The sequence below is a fragment of the Saccopteryx leptura genome, chromosome 2, assembly GCF_036850995.1.
Source record: "Saccopteryx leptura isolate mSacLep1 chromosome 2, mSacLep1_pri_phased_curated, whole genome shotgun sequence".
NCBI lineage: Eukaryota > Metazoa > Chordata > Mammalia > Chiroptera > Emballonuridae > Saccopteryx > Saccopteryx leptura.
In genome coordinates, this window is record NC_089504.1 from 14,977,204 (window position 1) to 14,997,838 (window position 20,635).

At 46.5% G+C, this 20,635-nt stretch overlaps 1 protein-coding gene across 5 annotated transcripts in view; it reads left to right on the forward strand.

Annotated features, from left to right (window-relative positions):
* Window positions 1–313: 313 nt before the first annotated feature.
* The window catches only part of CDK5RAP2 (CDK5 regulatory subunit associated protein 2), a 179,889-nt gene continuing 159,567 nt past the window's right edge, over window positions 314–20,635 (forward strand). For all 5 annotated transcript variants that reach the window (XM_066367308.1, XM_066367310.1, XM_066367312.1 and 2 more), the window contains exons 1-3: window positions 314–546; window positions 11,551–11,618; window positions 15,149–15,216. In XM_066367308.1, coding sequence (XP_066223405.1) covers window positions 491–546; window positions 11,551–11,618; window positions 15,149–15,216 — 192 coding nt within the window. In that variant the 5' untranslated portion in view covers window positions 314–490. The remainder of the gene's footprint in view (window positions 547–11,550; window positions 11,619–15,148; window positions 15,217–20,635) is intronic.

Genomic DNA, 20,635 nt, shown 5'->3' on the forward strand with positions numbered 1-20,635 from the left:
CTAGAAAAGCACAGAGCGGATTATGAATTCTGAGGATCCGTGAGGGCCTGGATCCCTAAATCCCGCTTAAATTAACGGACCAAGGCCGATTTTCGCCCTCAACAAAGATGGCATCTGCCCTGGCCTTGGACTGAATGCCCTTATAAAACATGGCGACCAGACTCTCTTTCCCTAAGTCTTGTTGGCCCAAGTATGGGTGTTCTGCCCTCAGTTAAGATGGCGCTTGCCCGCGTTTCCCTGCCCGGCTTTGGGTCCCGGCCACTCGGCTTCACAGCAAGCGTCTCGTTGATCCCGCCTCGTTTCCGTAGGAAGAAGCGCCGGGAAAGATGGCGGCGGCTGCGGTTTGAATTCCAGCGGCGCCGCCACAGTCCGAACAAGAGCCGGATTGGAGGGGGCGGGGACCTAGAGAGCCGGGCGGGTCGCGACCGCTGGTGGAAGCAGTTCTGCCGCCACTGCATACACCAATGCCACCACCTCCTCCGTGTCCGTGATGGACTCGGTGTTGGAAGAGGACGTCACCCTCCCCGGGACGCTCAGCGGCTGCAGGTGCGGCCCGGGTTCTGGGGGTTCGCGGTAATCGGGTCGGGGTTCGCTCCGGAGGAGAGTTGGGATTTACCCTTGAGAGTGTTGGAGGGTTTCCGGACACGGGCAGGTGTGTCGGGGAGTTTCTTGGGGGGAGTTTCTTTGGGGAACCCCAACTGATGCTGAGTGTGGGGGGCGGAGGGGGTCCCGACCGGCACCGCACTGGCCTTTCGTATTGCAGGACATTCTTTGAAGAGTGTGAGGGACAGGTAAGGAAGGGCTTCTCTGCAGGAGCGGGAGGAGGGGACCCTTGGGTGTGCCATTACTGGGAGCTGGTTGAGGGGCGGGACCGTACGTGCACTTTCTGGTTCGCTCTGGTTTGGGGGTTTGTTTTCATTCTGGGGAGTGTGCTGTGCTTGGTCTGTCCAGACTTTGCTTATGGGGTCACACAGTGGCCACCAAGACTGAGGTGATGGTCGGCAGTGGTTAAAAACTTTGGCTGGAGTTGAACAGAATTGGAGACAAATCCAGCCCTTTAACTAGCTGTGTGGCCTTGGTAGAGTGGCTTAACCTACTTTCCCGTCTGTAAAATGGGGCTAATGGTAATATCCACCCAACAGAGTTGGGGTGAGGAATCAAGGAGACGGTGCCCGGTCAGGCATTTGCTTGGCCAGTGTAGTGCCTGGTACGTAATCAGTGCCTAGAAAATGATTGTGTTGCCTATATCATCATCTTCATCATCATCATCATCTTCATTATCATCATCATCGTCAACAGTAATTTAAGTTGGGGAATAATGGCCAAGAGTGGTCTCCCAATGCACCTCTCTGGAGGCAGCTGGAGTCCACTTTGCTGGCGGGGCCAAGGTCTCGCCTTCTGATGGGAGGGCCTGACCAAGCCTTGCGCTGCTCTGGGCTGGGCCCTTTGGTTGTCTGGGGCTCCTGGTTGGAAGGATGTGCAGGAAACCCTGATGGAGAAATGCCGTGTTTATTGGGGTCTGCTAGGTATAGGCTGCGGCTTTTGGTCAACAGACCCTAATTGTGAGGGTGATCATATTATTTGTTGTGCAAACCTGGATGCTCTGAAAGAGTGAAATGGACACAATGAACATTTATGCCTGGACAGCAGGCATAAACAAGTCCTGTCTTGGGCCAACCTGGACAAATGGTTCCTTTGTTTACTGACAGTCTACAGTGTACAAGACAGAGCAAGCGCCCTTTGCAGCTCCTGCCTAATTAGATCCTGTGACAGTCACCCTGTCTCTTTCTCTTCCTCTTACTACCGCTGCCCAGTATGGGGTGGTGTGACCTCCTACCTGGATTGTCCTATTTTCCTTCATGCTTTTAATATAAATTTACTATTTCCATATGTTATTCTATCTTATACATTCTTGAAAGTTCTTTTTAGAATGGAATCTGATCATCACAGTCTGCCACTTTATATGTTTAATGCTTCTCATTGCCATTAGGATGAATTCCATTATTATTCTCATAGTTCTTCTCATCTCGGTGTGTCAGCTGGCCAGACCTAGCTGGGTTTCACTCTTGATTCTGCCACTTAACAATCCTGTGACCTTGGATAAGTCACTTTACCCTCTGAGCCTCAGTGTTCATCATCTGTAAAGTGGATGAGTCTAAAAAGGTTTAGCCTAGTGTCTGACCCAGCAGAGCAGAGCAGCTCGGCGTGCCATCACATATTCTCCCTCCCCTCCTCTCCTTGACTTCGCAGGATCCAGGGGCTGCCTGCATTCCTGGCATGAATCTCTCACTCATCTGCTTCAGACCCTTCCTGGCTCCTTTCCGCACTGGGGATGAAGTTCTTTACACGGCTTCCAAGGCCTTTCCTAATCCGGCCCCATCTACATCTAGTACTTCACAGCCTCCTTTGTCCTCCCCTTCCCTGCCCTGTCTCCTCTCAGGCTCTTCACTCAGCCCGGCTGCCAAACTCTTTGTTGTGAATGATTTTGCCTTATTCTTTCTTACTGCCCGCCTGTGTACTTGCTGGTCTTGCTGCCTGGATTGCCCTCCCTATGTCCCTTTGCCTTATAATGCCCATTATTTTTCAGGTCTCATTTAGATGTCACTTCTAGGAAGCCTTCTCTGACATCCCCCTATCCCCTCCTGGGCCCTCACTCCTCCAGCCACCCTCTCCATCACTGATCCTATCTCAGCCCTTACTTACCTTGCCGAATTTTATTGACTAGTTCTTTCCAACAGAAGTATAACTTGAGCCACATATGTAATTTAAAATTTTCTAGTAGCCAAATTAAAAAGTGACAAGAGCCCTGGCCGGTTGGCTCAGTGGTAGAGCGTCGGCCTGGCGTGTAGGAGTCCCGGGTTCGATTCCCGGCCAGGGCACACAGGAAAAGCGCCCATCTGCTTCTCCATCCCTCCCCCTCTCCTTCCTCTCTGTCTCTCTTCCCCTCCCGCAGCCAAGGCTCCATTGGAGCAAAGTTGGCCTGGGCGCTGAGGATGGCTCCATGGCCTCTGCCTCAGGTACTAGAATGGCCCTGGTTGCAACAGAGCAACGCCTCAGATGGGCAGGGCATCGCCCCCTGGTGGGCATGCCGGGTGGATCCTGGTTGGGTGTATGCGGGAGTCTGTCTGACTGCCTCCCCGTTTCCAACTTCAGAAAAAAAAAAAGTGACAAGAAACAGATGAAATTGCCCTGGCCAGTTGGCTCAGTGGTAGAGCGTTGGCCCGCCGGTGTGTAGAAGTCCCAGGTTCAATTTCCGGCCAGGGCACACAGGAGAAGCGCCCATCTGCTTCTCCACTCTTCCCCCTTTTCTTCTTCTCTGTCTCTCTCTTCCTTTCCAGCAGCTAAGGCTCCATTGGAGCAAAGTTGGCCTGGGCGCTGAGAATGGGTCCATGGCCTCCGCCTCAGGTGCTAGAATGGCTCAGGCCATAGCGGAGCAACGCCCCAGATGGGCAGAGCATTGACCCCTGGTGGGCGTGCCAGGTGGATCCTGGTCGGACACATGCAGGAGTCTGTCTGACTGCCTCCCCACTTCTAACTTCAGAAAAATACAAAAAAACAAAAACAAAAAACCCAGGTGAAATGGAATATATTGTATTTAATTCAGTATTTCCAAATATTATTCTAACTTGTAAACAACAAAAAATTGTTAATAATTATTAAATTATTTTGCATTCTTTTAAAAAAAAATTTATTTTATTTTATTTATTCATTTTTAGAGAGGCGAGAGAGAGGGAGAGAGACAGAGAGGGAGAGAGAGGAGAGAGAGACATAGAGAGAGAGAAGGGGGGAGGAGCAGGAAGCATCAACTCCCATATGTGCCTTTACCAGGCAAGCCCAGGGTTTCGAACCGGCGACCTCAGCATTTCCAGGTCAACGCTTTATCCACTGCGCCACCACAGGTCAGGCATTATTTTGCATTTTTTATTATCTTCCTTGAAGTCCAGCATGTATTTTCACGCGCAGCCCTTGCCCACGTGGACTGACCACATCGGTGCTCAGTGGGTGCATGAGGCTGACGACTCCTCCCTTGGACAGTACAGGTACGCTGTTCCTGCGTCCTTCTCCCAGGTTAGACTGGGAGCTATTTGAGAGCAGGGGCTGCATTTTGATCATCTTTCTAACTCTAGTTCCTAACCTGGTATCTGGCTTATAAGTGGGGCTCAGTAAGTATTTATTAAATCACTGAATAAACGATATTTTGACAATACCCCTTTTTAATAGGTGAGGACATTGAGGCGCAGAGAGGCGAAGTAACTGGTTTGGGATCCTTAAAAAGTACTACATGATTGAGCCACGATTTAAACCCAGACCTACTGACTCCAAAGCCTGCTCGCAGCAGCCGTTCTGCCTCTGCCTCGTTCTCTGTACCTACTCCGAGGGGATTCTTATGAAATAAGGAGGACCTTATGAAACGGCTGCTTCTTGAACTGGCCCTCAAGGACTGGCAGAAACGCCCTGAGCCAGGTTCTCTGTTGGGTGGACGCAGTGGAAGAGAAAAATCCCTGGAATAAAATCACCTTGCCTTCTGCTAATAATATGAGTACTCTTGGCTTGGCGATCCCCAGGCCCCAGTTTTAGAGACTAAACCGGACTGCAGTTTGTCTTTAGACTTTTGTTGAATTGGGTTAGGGTGCGTTCTTCTCTCTAAACCTGACCGCCTGTGGGTGCCCCGCAGCGCTCCCCCCCTGTGAGATTCGGGCCCAGACCCGGCCCCAGGAACCTCACCCAGGCTAAGGCCCTTTCTTAAACCCTGCCTGGTGGTTCGAAAGAACCTGGGCTTTGTACTCAGGATGACTGGGTCTGAATCCTGCTTCAGCCAGGTACGAGCTGTGTTGCTTGAGTAATTCACTCACCCCTTCTGAACTTCACTTTCTCTTCAGTAATTGTATCTGTGTAGGTATTATCTGATAATGTCTATTTTATCTGGGTGTCTGTGTGGAGTAATCCAGAGATCGTGTATAGCCTGGGACCTATGGGAATGCATTAAATGTTAGCTATTATTGTTATATTGTTACCATGTTGCACTGTTTCCTGGACAGAGTCCTCTGTGCCCACGACCCTTACTTCATCCTGTTGTTTCCATGCCCAGAGTTCTGCCTCTCCCGGACTGAGTTTCCTATGACTGGGGCCCAGTGTGTTCATCAATAGGTCCCTCCAGTGCATGGCCACTAAGTGCTTGCTGTCTGCTTAGGGGCAGACCAAAAAAGGAATTTTTTCTTATGTATATATTTATCTATCCCTGTGGCAGAGACAGGGAGAGTCAGAGAGAGGGACGGGTAGGGACAGGCAGGAAGGGAGGGAGATGAGAAACACCAATTCTTTGTTGAGGCTCCTCAGCTGTTCATTGGTTGATCTCTCATATGTGCCCTGACCGGTGGGCCACAGCAGACCAAGTGACCCCTTTCTTGAGGCAGCGACCCTGGGCTCAAGCTGGTGAGCCCTTCCCAAACTAGATGAGCCTGCACTCAAGCTGGTGACCTCGGGGTCTCAGACCTGGGCCCTCCACATTCCCATTCCTACACTCCATCCGCTGCGCCACCGCCCAGTCAGGCAGGAATTTTTCCTTATAAGTTTGTACTTTCCTAAAAGTTTGTATTTTTTTTTAGGCAAAGAGTGCCCTCATGGAATTCTGTAGAGGGAGGTTAAGAAAGGAGATGGTGGAATGAAATTTTCAGTGACGGCCTAAAAGCTTGAGCCGAGGCTGACCTTGGGTTGGGGCACCGCTAGGCCGTGAGGTGTGAGAGCACTCCCCGTCACCGTGTAACCTGGGGCAGGGAGCAAGCACCTCTGGCATGCTGCCCACTGTGTCTTTAGACCCAGGACCATGTCTGGCAGGCACATAGTAGAGGCTCAACAAATATTTGTTGAGTGAATCAGTTTTGTTCAGTCTCTGTAAACGTAGCTCCCATATTTTAGTAGTGAAATGCTGCTTTGTGATCCCTGGAAAAGTGCACTTGCAAAGTGTCAACTGGTATAATCTTTCTGGAACACAGTGTGGCATCTGTTAACGTTACAAATTGTGTGCCTGTGTTTTTTAACAGCTTTATTGAAATATAATTTATATGCCATAATGCTCACGCATTTAAAATATACTATTTAATGATTTTCTTTCACTGTTTTTACAGAGTTGTGCAACTATCACCATAGTTTAATTTTAGAATATTTTTATCATCCAAAAAAATATGCCCATTAACAGTTGCTCCCTGTCTTAGTCAGCTTGGCCTGCTGTAACAAAAATACCATAGACTGGGTGACTTGCAGAGAACAGAAATTTATTTCTCATTGTACTGGAGACCGGAAGTCCAAGATCAGGGTGACAGCATGGTCAGGTTCTGGGGAGCCCCTTAACTGGTTGGGGACCTCTGACTTCTCATTGTATTCTCAGATGGAAGAGAGTAGAGAGAGGGAGCAAGCTTTTTCTCATCTCTTATAAAGGCACTAATCCCATTCACAAGGGTTCTATTCTCATGACCTCATCCAATTCCAGTTACTTCCCTAAAACCCCACTCCTAATAGCATCACATGGCGAGGGGAGGGTTTTTCAACATGAATTCTGGGGGAATGTATACAACCAGTTTATAACACTCCCCACCCTTTCTTCCCCCCACCTCAGTCCTAGGCGACCACAATCTATCTGTTTTGTATATAGAATTGCCTATTCTGGATGTTTCATATAAATGGGATCTTAAAATATGTTGTCTTTGGCCTGACCAGGTGGTGGCACAGTGGACAGAGTGTCGGATTGGGATGCTGAGGACCCAAGTTTGAAACCCCTAGGTTGCTGGCTTGAGCGCTGGGTCCCTGGCTTGGGCATGGGATCATAGACATGACCCCATGGTCGCTGGCTTGAGCCCAAAGGTTGTTGGCTTGAAGCCCAAGGTCGCTAGCTTGAGCAAGAAGGTCAGTCGCTCTGCTGCAGCCCCCCAGTCAAGGCACGTATGAGAAAGCAATCAATGAGCAACTAAGGAGACTAAGGAGCTGCAATGAAGAATTGATGCTTCTCATCTCTCTCCCTTCCTGTCTGTCTGTCTGTCTGTCCCTATCTGTCCCTCTTCTGTCACAAAAAACCAAAATGAAACACAAAGCCCCACAGTATGTTGTCTTTGTGAGATTCACCCATGTTGTAGCATGTATCAGTACTTCAATCCTTTTTGTGGCTGAATAATATTCCATTGTATACATGTAACATTTTTTGTTTATTTACTCATTAATTTGTGACATTTGGGTTGTTTCTACTTTTTTGGCTGTTATATATAATGTTGCTATGAATATTCATTTGTATAGATGTTTTTATATGGACATGTGCTTTTATTTCTCTCTAGGATATACCTGGGAGTGGAATTACTGGGTCACATGGTAACACTCTATTTAACATTTTGAGGACTGTCCAACTCTTTTCCAAAGTGGCTGCATCATTTTACACTGATCAGTAGGGTGTGAGGGCTCTTATTTCTTTATAGTCTCACCAACACTTGTTATTGTCTGTCTTTTTAATTGTAGCCACCCATGGAGGTATGATATGGCATCTCGTTTGGTATTATTGCTGTGTATTTCCCTAATGACTAATGATGTTGAACATTTTTTTCATGTGCTTATTAGCCATTTATATATTTTCAAATCTTTGGCCCATTTAAAAAAATGTGACTGTGTTTTGGTCCAGCAGTTCTACTTCTTGGTATCTCTCTCCACGAGAAAACCTCGTGCATGGGCACAAGGAGACCTGTGTGAGGGGATCTGTACAGCATTGTTTGTCAAAGGAAAAACTGGGAGACCGACCGAATTACCCTCACAGGCTTGTGCAAATACAGATCCTTTCAAATGTGTCTTTCAGACTGTGACCCGTGGCAGCTCATGAAATTCAATTGAGTAGGTTGTGATCAGAATTTTATAAAATGGAATAGAACAGAATAGAAAACATTTCAAGAATGAAGGGTATTATGTTTCCTTCTATGGGTCGTGGGCAGTAGTTTTGGAAGAGTACTGTAGAATGCTTTGCAGGTGTTAAGAACATTGAAGGAGACCTGTTTGTACTGTCATGAAAATGTCTTCAGGACACATGAAGTGAAGAAAAGAGGCTGCAGAATAATATATCAGGTTTTATTGCATTTATTTATTTTTAAGCCACAGAATAAAACTATGTCGCTGCGTATTTAAGGACATAGAAAAAGATCTGGAAAGACCCAGGTCTTGCTGATAGCAGGTTACCTCTCAGGAGAGGACTGAGATGGGGGTGAGGAGTGAAGAGAACTTTAGACTTATCTTTATTTTTATATTTGTATGTATCTTCTCTAAGGATAAATAACTGACGAATAGTTGAAAGGCAGACAGAAGTGCGCTTGTTGGTGTAATTGTGTTCTGAAAGTGATGTTCAGTCCCATCCTGGCTCTCGTAATAGGTACTTTGCCAGTGAAACACGTAGGCCCTGTTGGGTGTGTGTTGTCAATGGACAGTTGTTGTTGCAATATAAGACAGAGAGATTGTTCCTATTGGGGGGCCGGGGAGCATGCGAGGAGGATGAGATGGTGAAGTTTAGGTGAGTGGCCATTCAGCCACTCAGCAAATAGTTGACAAGCAGCAGTTGTGGTGGCTCGAGGTGGCGAGCAAGCGGCCCTCGCCACCGTCCCCTTGGGGCAGGTGTTAGGCGTGCTGGGGTGGTTAGAGAGGTTCAGAGCCTGGGATTTGAAACCCAGCTAGCTTGACTTTTGCAGCTCGTTAACTTTTTCTGGGCCTCCACTTCCTCATTTAAAAAAAAGGGCAACATTTAAAAGCTACCATCTACCACAGAAAGGCTGTGGAGAGGCTTCAATGGAAGGTGCCTGTCCTGTCCCGTCCTGAGCGTGGTACCAGCTCAGAGTGGATGCCCTGTGGGGGAGGCTTGTTATAATTACGATGTATTTTGCTGGATTGGGTCTCAGCTTTGTCACTAATGCTTTGTGATTTTGAGCAAATAAGTTCCTCCCCCTTTCTAGGCTTTGGCCTCCCCTCTATACAGTGATAAAGCCATATGTAAGCCCTCTTTTTTTTTCTTGCCTAGTTTTGATTTCTTGTGGGGCTCCATAACACCTAAACGAAAGTTCCCAGGCTAAAATGAGTGATCAGAACGGGGAGAAGGAGCTACTTAGAGCCGGAGGGGTGGTGGAACTGACTGGAGTGTGCAGAAGACAGATTTGTAGCATTTTAAAAGTGGGTAAAGCCCAAGTGGAAACTTGGCAGGAACCAGACAGGAATGTCTGCATTATATAGTGACTTTTTCTAAGAGTTGGGATGTCAAATGTCATTTTTCAAACTTTAGTGTTTGCTATTGGAAACTTGTTGAAGTCTGAATTCTTTGGCTATGCCTACTAGGTAGTTTTCAACCAGGATTGATCTTGGCTTGAGTAGTTAATTGATGGGCCATTTCAGCCAGTGGGAGTCATTCAGTGGCAGTAGTGGGGAGAACCCCAGATTGGGAATGTAGAGATTAGACTGTTGGCTGAGTTTAAACAGTAACTTGGTGTGTGCCCTTGGGCCTTTGGGCCACCATTTGCAAGTGGTGATGATTGAACTTGATATTAATTTTTAAGAAAAGTCAGTTTAACTCTGGCTGGATAGCTCCATTGGTTAGAGCGTAGTCTCAAAGCAGAGTTTTCCGGTTTGATCCCCACTTAGGGCACATACAGGAACAGATCTATGTTCCTATCTTTCTTCTCTCTCCATTTATCTCTAAAATTAATCCATAAGAAAAAAAAAGGAAAGTCACTTTAGGAAATGGAGTTTGCCCTTCTAATGATGCTTATTAGAGGAAATTGAAAATTATAGAAAGTTAAAAAAGAGGAAAAAATCTCTATTTCCACAGATGATGATTCTATATATTTCCTTTGTCTTGTTGTGTATTTATAGCCCACCTAATAATTTCCAAGAAGGATTAGAGGTGACTTTAATGTGTATGTATTTTTTCTTGTAATTCTTAAGCATATTCTACTTAAGTTTTTTCAATTCTCTTTGTAGCAGACACATTTTATGTAATCAGTCTCTTGGTGTTGGAATTTTATGATAACTGCTTTTTTGCTTGGCACTCATCTTGGAGTTGCATGCCAACGTTAAGTTTGGTGATCAGAGTGGACCAGAGTGGATTCGTATATAGAGGCAGGGACAGAGCGGACTGTTGAGAGGTCAAGCTGAGCTTACCATTCCGTTAGCTCCCAATTACAGCCTGGTACAGGGATGCACCACTGGGGGTTAGACACAGCAGGCTGGGATCTGGACTGGTGTCTACTTAGCTTCCATGCAGCTTTTGCTAGGCCACTAAAATGACCTGGGTCTTGGCGCCTCCCTTGCACAAACACCTGGACTCTCAGGGCATTGGGTCGCTCTCATGATGGTAAATCCTTGATGAATTATAAAGCACTGTATGTTTCTAGGTGACTGTGATATTTTGCTGTCCATTTATGGGGTACACAATATTCAAGAAGCTGGGCACTTGTGTCCTGTTGAGTTGTCACTTACTCTGTTAAATGACTGCTGTCTCCCTGTCACAGATGAAGAAGCAGAGATGGGAAGGCCGAGGGGCAGAGCTTAAAATAGACTCCAGCGTGGTGTCTTTTTTTTTTTTGAACAGAGGCAGAGATAGACAGGGACAGACAGAAAGGAACAGAGAGAGATGAGAAGCATCAATCATTAGTTCTCGTTGCTACTTCTTAGTTGTTCATTGATTACTTTCTCATATGTGCCTTGACCGTGGGCCTTCAGCAGACCGAGCAACCCCCCGCTGGAGCCAGCGACCTTGGGGCCAAGCCAGTGAGCCTTTTGCTCAAACCAGGTGAGCCTGCGCTCAAGCTGGTGACCTCGGGGTCTTGAACCTGGATCCTTCCGCATCCCAGTCCGACGCTCTATCCACTGCGCCACTCACTGCCTGGTCAGGCCAGCGTGGTGTCTTTTGTGTTAACTCACTCCTCCTGTTAGGATTTAGTTTTCTGACAGTGTTCTGCAGATCTTCACTGAACCTATTTTTATAATTCACCTAGTAAAACTTCTCGATCAGTGAATTTTGCATTTTTGTTTGATTTCCTTAAAGTATCTGAATTGATTCTCGGAAGCATAATTTTGGGTTGTGATAAATATATTAATAATAGTAATGACATGAACAATGGATGCCACTTTCTGAGTGTTTACTATGTGCAATTTGTTTATATACCTCAACTCATTTAACCTTTACAGCTAGAGGGTGGTATTCCCATGTAACAGATTAAGAAAGTGAGACTCAGAAAGTAAGTAGCTTATATTGGGCACGGCACCTTTGCACCGACCACATACGTGGCACATGGAACACTTGATATTTGAATGAATGAATGAATGTCCAGCCTCACTGAAGGTCACTGAGCTATTAAGTTTTAGAGTTGGAACTCAGCCCCAAAGCCTGAGTTCTTAACTTCCGCCCGGCATGCCTCCCACTGGCTCAGCTGTGTGTGCCTTGCTGGCGTGTCCTGACGTTGTCATATGTAGTCTAGGCAGTACTGGTGGTCTCTGTTGTTCAAACACTAACTCATCTCTTATGCATGTGTTCTCTCTTAGTGGCCTTGTTCCCAAGTTGCCAGATGGCCTGGAAGGCATCAGCCCCATTGCTGGTTTGGGAAATGGTGGTAAGTACACAAAGCTGGGCATTCTCTTGGGTCAGAACAAGGGACATAGACACCAGACCATGAGGGCCTTGAGGCCTTGTGCCTGGGCTGGGCTCTGATGTTTCTGGGACCCAGAGCCTACCCTGGCCTGGGTAGGTGCTCACAGTAGGTACTCAGTGTTTTATATATATATTGATTTGTTAGCTACCTCCTTTCATAAACACTGGACTAGAGGAATTGATGTCCTTTAAGCCAGTGTTTGTCAGCTTCTGATCTGCACATTGGTGCCAGTCCACCAGAACTTCCATGACGATCCAGGAAAGAGTTAACCACCTGGTGTTGTCTACAAAACCACTGCTCTAGGCCATACTTCATGAGTTTTCTTTCTTGATACCAAGCTTGTAGGGATTCAGCCTGTTTGCTAAACTGAATGACTGCCTGGAGGCTTTATGTTGAATTGGTCACTGGGTCAGGCACAGAAGACCTGCTGGTCCCCACTGCTGAGTGGCTGGAGACTGAGGAGAGCTGCCGTCTGTACCCTCGTGTGCCAAGGCCTTCCTGCCAGGCTGCTGGATTCCGCTGGTCGGCAGAGCCCTGGCACTCCTACACGGGCCTGCCCTTTGGAGACAAAAAGCTAGTTAGACCACAGGAGACGGTGCTGAGTAAATAAGCAGCCTATTGTGGGTTAGCTGCATTAGGAGGAGACTTTCTGCTTTGCAGTGTGGATTTTGCTAAGCATTCTTCTTAATTTTTGTTTCTGAAAAAAGTGCAAGCCATTGTAAATATTGGTGGGATGTGCTAATAATTTGATTTTATTGAAATATCTTGGAGATACTTTGATTTATGTTTTAGTCTCTTCTCCAGAGTGATATGTGCAAAAGGAAGAAGTTTTCAGAGCAGATCACATACATGTCACAAGGTTTATTTAGCTTACAGGCTACCATTAGGTTTTCCTTCAGAATATGTTAACTTTTACTTAACACAAAATCCAACAATTGTGGTTTCTGCTCTTCCTGCCCACAGGCAGTTAGAAGCAGAAAATTGGTAGGCCTGCTCCTTAATTTAGCCCATGTGCGTGTCTGCTCCATGCCAGGCTCTGGGCTGAGCCCTGGGGCTCAACCTTGAACAGGTTACGGCCAGGCCAAGAAGACAGGCAGTTAACGAAGAATCATTATGATAAATCATGTGTCGAATGTTGTGAGCGAAGAGGTGGAAGGTGCTGTGAGAGGAGGTAAGAGGGAGATTTGCCCTGGTGAATGGAGGAGGTGGGTCAGGCAAGAGTTTCCCAAGAAACTGATACTGGAGCCAAGACGTGAAGAATAAACAGGACCTAGATAGGGACACAGACACAGGTGACAGTGTGGCCTGTTTGAGGAACAGGAATACAGATCTGTAAGTCCTGGGTCTGGTGTGCAGGGTCCTTCATGGTCTGCCTCTGCCTAGCTCCTGAGCCTCTTTTCTGCCCATTCCCACCTCTGGGCCGTTGCACAGGAAGTTTCTTTTCCTTTCGCCCCCTCATCTGCCTGCTGCCTCTTTGAGACTTAGCTTGAAGCTCACTGCCTTCCCTGGCACTCCTCAGGCTGACTTAGGTGCGCTTTCCTCTCTGAAACTTACATGTTTCATTTCACTTTATTTCATTGATTCCTGTTGGCTACTTTAAAAATACCCAGAATCAGAGTACTTCTGGTTCTCAGCGAGGCAGCCAGAGGGAGCTTGGATAAACCAGAGACGGATCATGTTACTCCGTAGCTCAGACTTCTCTGGTGTCTCCTGAGAGTCCCGAGGAGAGCCCACAGGCCATCCACAGCCTGTCCCCCAGGGCCTCGCCTACCCTCCTCTGTCCTCAGCCTGTTGGCATCATGGCTGGTCCTCAGGTCCGTCCACTAGACATGCTCTCACCTCAGGCTTCGCCCTTTGCCCTTGAAGTCAGCCCAGATGTCACCTTCTCAGTGAGACCTTCCTTAATTGATCCACCTTATTTAAAATTGTAATCCTTACTCCACGCTTGGTATTTCTTATCTTTATCCACTTTATTTTTCTCCATAGCATTTATTACATTTTAACATACTATGCAATTGCCCGATTCTTTTGTTTATTCTCCATCTCCTCTTTCTAGAATATCAGCGCCATTTGTTTGTTTTGTTTCCTGATGAGCCACATCTAGAACAATGCCTAGCAGAGAAGAGGCCCTCATGCGTATTTGTTGGGAGAATGCTTTCATTCACTCAACACGCATTTGCTCAGCAGCTAAAAAGTGCCACACCCTTTGTGCAGCATAATGGTTGGTGTCCACCTCTGTCTTGCCCACTACATAGGGGACCTCTTGGGGCCCAGGGTCGGTGTCTCCCTCCCTGTTGTTTCCCCAGCAGCTTGCATGGTGCTTGGCACAGAGCGGGGGTGTAATAGATGTTTTCTGAATTAAAGAAGCTGTGGAAAGATTTGGGTTTTGGCAAAGTCTTTAATCATTCCAGAGCAGGGATCGGCAGTTTCCGACCCATGGCCTGCTTTTGAAAATGAACTTTTATTGGTGCCCAGTTTCTGTGTCTGTTAGTGAATAGTCTGTTGCTGTTTCTGTGCTGCAACAGCAGAATTAGCACTGTAACTGTATATATTACTGTATTGTGACAGATTTTAGGCTCTATGGATGGCCTACCGTGCCTAAAATATTTTTTGTCTGGTGTCTTAAACATTTTGCCAACCCCTGCTGTCAAATCAGTTAGACATGCTTTGTTCCGATTGCTGCCTGTGAGATGGTATCCTGGTCAGCAGGACAATTTTATGACAGACGGTAGAAGGAAGAACGTATCGGGACAACTCTGCTTTGCCAAACGCCCAGGGTGCTTTCTGGGTTCATCCTCTGACACAGAGTTTAAGTGATTAGCAAATACTTGAAATCTAATGGTTTAGAGCAGGGGTCCCCAAACTATGGCCCGCGGGCCGCATGCGGCCCCCTGAGGCCATTTATCCGGCCCCCGCCGCCGCACTTCTGGAAGGGGCACCTCTTTCATTGGTGGTCAGTGAGCAAAGCATGGTGTTGCTCACGTACAGTACTACTTCCGGTGACATGGGATGCACGCGTCACAGCTCCGGAGGTGCGTCATATCACTTGTTACGGCTAGCAGAGACAAATATGGAACCAGACATTGACCATCTCATTAGCCAAAAGCAGGCGCATAGTTCCCATTGAAATACTGGTCAGTTTGTTGATTTAAATTTACTTGTTCTTTATTTTAAATATTGTATTTGTTCCCGTTTTTTTTTTTTTCTTTAAAATAAGATATGTGCAGTGTGCATAGGGATTTGTTCATAGTTTTTTTTATAGTCCGGCCCTCCAACGGTCTGAGGGACAGTGAACTGGCCCCCTGTGTAAAAAGTTTGGGGACCCCTGGTTTAGAGCTTTCGCTGAACTCCCATCAGGAAGCCACAGTGGACAGAAAGTGGAATGTGCTGTGGAATATGCCCACGTTGTGTTCTTCTCTGGGCCCTGTTCTGTGATAGGGCCATGGGGTGATTTGCACATCATGATGTTTTGTCTATTTGCCTTTTTATAGTGCTCCCAAAGGTGTCAGAAGAAACAGTGTCTCCCACCAGAGCGCGGAACATGAAGGACTTTGAAAATGTAAGTGGACAGACCAAGATGCTGGCCCTGACAAACCTGCTGCCACTGTCTGAGCAGACCCAGGAGGGAGCTGCATTTCTTGACAAAGTTCTAAGCTGGATAAAGCCAGGGTTTGGAGGACTGCCGTGTCTTGTGGGCATTCACTGTGCAGCTGTTACGTACCTACACAGTCGGCCCTTCAATACATGGCCCAGTTACTGGTTCTAATCGGATAAGCGACTTTCAACTTGGGAGAGGGTGGTGTATTTATGCTGTCCCGGGTGTGAGGATATTACCATATTGCACAGTTGAGAGGAACTCCAATTTGTCATGAGCTTTCTTAAAATGTCAGGTGCCTTATTTATGGTCTCTATTTCATCTTTGCTACAACTCTGTGAGGTATTTTGTATTATCCCCATTTTACAGATAAAGAATCACATAATACTTCAGCAGCAGAGCTGGGATTTGAATCTAGGTTTTTAATGACACCAAAGCTACTATTCTTTCCACCGCATTGGGCCTCGCCTTGCATTTGTAGGGCCTCGCCTGTGTCGTGTTGAATGGGATGTGGGCAGCCTGGGCCCAGCGCTGTGCGGGGATTGTCTGAGGATGGGTTACTTGGTGATAGGTTTGGCTTCTGTGCCTATCTATTTTGACACTGCGTCTTTCCTTTGCTAATGGAGGGGTTTGTTGTTAAGTAACAGGAAAATTAGGTTATTTTCTCAAATTTCAAATCTCCTTACTAAGTTACCTGCTTGGTGCTGTCATTTATCACGGGAAGAATTAGGCCCTTCTTCATTTGTAACCAGATGAAATCCATACTCTGAGATGTGGGCCACATCTATCAGAGAGAAGATGGAGGGCACGGAGAAAAGGACATTCCACAATTATGTTTCTCTCTCCCCAGCTGTCTCTGCAGAGCACAGCGCTCCTGTCTCTGGATTTAATTTAGAATACTCATTACCGCTAATAGTTATCTGCAAACCACCAGTGACCAATTGGAGAAATGACTTGTCAGATCTCTAATGGAAACAAGTAATTTCTGAGCCTTGAGTTGTTATAATTTCAACTGTACAACTTGATCTATGCTGTGGGGTCTGGGGCCTCAAACGAATGAGATTTGATTATTTCACATTGTGTATCATTAAAATGTGCTCTACTATTAAATGGTTGTTCCTGTCTTATCATAAAAGTAACATTAGCTGCTGCTCATTGAGCGCTTGCTCTGATCTGGGCACTTACGTACGCGTTAGGCTCTTCTTCAGATACATTCCGTTAATATTGAAACAGCTCTGCACAATACAGAGTTATTTAATTTACAAAGGGCCCTGTTTTAAAATTTATTTCTAGGTGGAGAAATTTAATAGAATCTTAGAATTTTTATTTCACTTTTTATTGTCTGCTTTTTGACCTGGGAGGAGTCTTAGAGTTGAATCCAACCCTCTTTATTTTACGTTGAAGAAATTGAGGCCCAGGGCTATGACAGGGCAAAGCTGTTTTTAGTGGCGGTCTGTGCTGCCCAAGAACCACAGCCTCTGGAGCCAGACTGCCTGCTCCTCTGCTTCTGCTGGGTGACCTCGGGCCAGTCACTTAACCTTCTCTACTTTCCTTGTCCATTTCCTGGTGCTGTTGTGAGGGTCAGAGGAGTGACAAGCACGATGCCTAGCCGAGTTTATCCTGTGTGGCAACCATTCCTCATCGCTGTTGGTATATTTATTATTGTGATTTTTTTCCTACTCTGAATGTGATTTAAGTTTCTCTTGCTCAGACGTGCTCTTCCTGAACTAAATACTATTTTTCTCAAAGGTGAGGGAGAGCCTTCTATGTCATTGTTTTAGGATTTATGCATTTTTTTACAACGATTGTGGCCCTTTGGCTGCTGTTAGATTTTTATGGCGTTAAAATTTTCTGCTGTAGCATTTTCAAGAGCAGATTCTTCAATTGAAGTTGAAATGACCACATTGTTCTCAGTGTCTGCTTTTTAGGTCTCTAAGTCACTGAAATTTTTATTTGGCCTGAGCAACCAAATGCATGGCCTCTCTGTTGAGGTAGCCTGTGAACTTTCTGTGGGATGCTTATAGAAAGTGCTCGTGGCATCTCATGCTAACTTTAAAGTCAGTATGCATAGTAAAGAGGAGGCCGGAATACTTTTGATTTAAAGGGGAAACTTATGATTCCTCTTCTAGTCTCAGGTGATGGGTGTCTATTAGCTAGCATCTGGCAAGACAGGGCTCCTTCTGGGTTTGTTCAGAGCTTATCCGTTCACCAATATTTTCAGATGTATACCCTGGGCCAGGCTGTGCCAGGGGATGGGAATTTGCAGTAGGTAATTCAGACCATGTCTCCCTGTCACGAGACTCATAGTGTGGTTGGAGAGATGGAGAGGAAAATAGTGCAGTGATAGAGGTAAGTACAGGGTTCTGTGGGACACAGACGAGGGGCCCTGACCCTGGCTTGGGGGATTCAAGGAAGCCTCCCTGGAGAAGAAGTTCCTTGAGTTGGGTGATCACGGACAAGTAGGGATTAGCCAAGGCAGGAGGACTGGGAGAGCATCCCAGACACAAGGACCCACATGTGCAGGCCGAGAGGGAGGCGTGACGCGTGCGGTGAGTTTAGGGAATGTACGTGCCCTTTGGCCGGAAGGGGGCTGTGTGAGAGGCCTGAAAGAAATGAGTCCATTGAGGCCTGCAGGGTCATTTCCTGTATGTTACACTGTTGGATTTTGTCTTGAAGATGAAGGGGAGCCAGTGACGGATTTCAGTCTGGGAGGGAAATGACCAAATTACACTTTCAGATACCCCAGACTGGCAACTGCAGGGAGCAAGGCTGGTGGCAGTGATCAGTTAACAGGCTACTGCATGTGGCCTCGTGGTGGAGGGGTGATGCTGGAGCAAGGGGGTGGGGTCACAAGATGTTTAGAAGAAAGTCAGAATCTCAGAGTCAGAGGAATGTCCCTTCATTTGACACATGGGGACTCTGGAGCCCAGCGAGTGGGAGGGACTTTTTTAGGCTTAGAACTTGGGTCTCCTGGTGCAAGAAGTCTTCTTGTCCCCTCGGCAGTCTGGGCAAGGCCTCACTCTCACATGAAAGCCACGTGCCGCCTTCTGGGTCTCTGAACTGGTGATCCATTGCCTAGTACCTCCGTTAGCGGAGAGTGGAATTAGCTCTGTGGCAGGCCTTGTGGGAGAAAGTGGGTGAAATCACTGTGGTCTTCAGTGAGGGCCTGTCCTGTTGGACCCGGAATCTGGTTCAGTGTATCCAGCCAGTGTGGTAACAATCTTTATTCGTACACAGAAGAGTTGAATTCTGGCTTTTTCTGTGACTTTCCTGATGGAATGACACTTGTCATTGATATACTATTGATAGATCATATTATTTAATGACTGACCGAAGTTTTTTTAAAGACAGTATAAGGGATGGATTGAACCATAATTTACATAATCTTTTATTGTGGGACCTTCTAGATTGTTTCTGATTTTTCACTGTTACAGACAAAGCTGTGATGAATAATACCCTTGTGCACCTATCTTTTCACAACTGTCATCGTTTTCCTAGGGCAGGTTCTGCTGCTGTGTGTCATACGCGCCGCCCTGAGGGGCTGGTGTTCTTGTATCTGGGCCCTTGCTCCTTTCTGTTGAAAATTCTTGGTCTCAGCAGAGACAGTTGGTCAAATTTAGTGTTTTATCTGAGGAATAGCTAAGAGGGCCACGTCTTTAAATTTGCTCCATGACCTCTACATTGCGAGCTATTTATTACGAGGGAATGGCTCCCTTCACTCCCTGTCCCCTCCCTGTTTGTCATAAAAAATTATTACTCTTTTTAAAAAATTTTTTATTAATTTTTAATTTATTGTGTTTATATGAATTCAAGTGTCCCATTGAATGTAACTGCTTCACTCCCCACCCGTGTCCCTTTTTATACCCCCTTTGTTCCCCTCCCCCAACTCCCCCCCTTCCCTCTAGAATTTGCCATCCTGTTATCTATATCTCTGTGTTATGTATATATAGTTTCACTAATCCCTTCCTTCTCTGATCCCATCCTCTCATCCCCCTTCCCTCTGAAAAATATTACTCTTGAGCTCACTAATCCATTTGGGGAAAATTTATCCTCAGGAAACAACCCAGTAGAAGGAAGAAGCTCTGTGCTTGAAGGCATTTGTTGCCACATTGTGTATAATTGTGAAAAATTGGGAACAAAAGAATCGCATTGTACACTTGTTATTTCTTGGGCTTCTTGCAGTAAGTTTGTGATGAGGGTATTTCACGGAGGAGGAAGTGGAGACTGGAGAGGTTAGATGACTTGCCCGGAGCTGCTGTGATTGAGAAACTCAAAGCAGGGAAACTCAAGCCTAGTCTATTTGGTGCTGAAGCCCGAAGGCTTCCCACTAGGTCAGGTTGACTGCATAGATGCTCAGTAGGGAAATATGCAATAATCAACAGTGAATCAGCCGGGTAGAATGGAGTGCAGTCGTTCTAAGTGATAATTATGTGTAATTCTGCAACAACAATTTAAGATACTAGGGGAAAGCAGTGGAATATCCCAATTCATTTTATGTTATAATTTTATTTAAAAATGTATATTCATTCATGAGTGAAAGCTGGAAAGATTATAACAGGAGTTGATTTCATTGTATTCCAAGTACTGTTTGGGTTCACTTTTAGAATTCTGTCATTGCTATAGTACTGATTGTTAATAAATAATTGTTTGCCTAGGAACAGTTTTCTTGATGACTTTGAGGACACCAGGAAGAGTGTTGGAATTAGAAACTAATTCCCGAGTGTCCACCTCCTTTTACTGACCTCACTTAGCTGTTGCTGGCTGAATCCTCCTCCGTGCAGTATTGTTTCCCAGAGGTGAACTCTGCACAGCACGAGTTTATGGGTTTTGTGATGTTCAGGTGAGTAGTCTAGGGTCCTTTAGAAGCCATCCTTTGTTTCCTGCTGGCTAATGCCAAGCTCTGCCAGTGCTTTAGTTTGCTTGCTTGTCACGACAGCCCTGTGGGGTCATCGAGTTTTATCCTCATTTTATGGCTGGGCCAGCTAAGATGTTAAATAATCTTCCCAAGGTCACGTGGCTCACAGGTGGCAGCACGGGGAGTTCAGTCTGTTGTGCTGACCCCAGAGCCTTGCTCCTAGCCCTTGCTGCCTTGACTCAAAGGGTGACCTGGTGGGTGAGCTTCAGCTCTGGAGGCCCAGGCTCTTGCGAGCCATGGAAAGTGATCACCAGTGAGGCACCTTGCTTGGATTTCAGGTGCGTCGGGCCTGGTTGGCATTGCTCCGATTCTTCTTCATGTTGTGGTGTTTGCTTTCCTAGCCTCTTTGGTGGGGCTCTGGACAAGGCAAGCCTTCTGACGGAGTGTGAGTGGGAGGAAGCTAGAATGACGGAGGAGCAGCTCCTTCCGAGTGGGGCTCCCGTCCAGCTTGAGAAAGCACCACCTCGT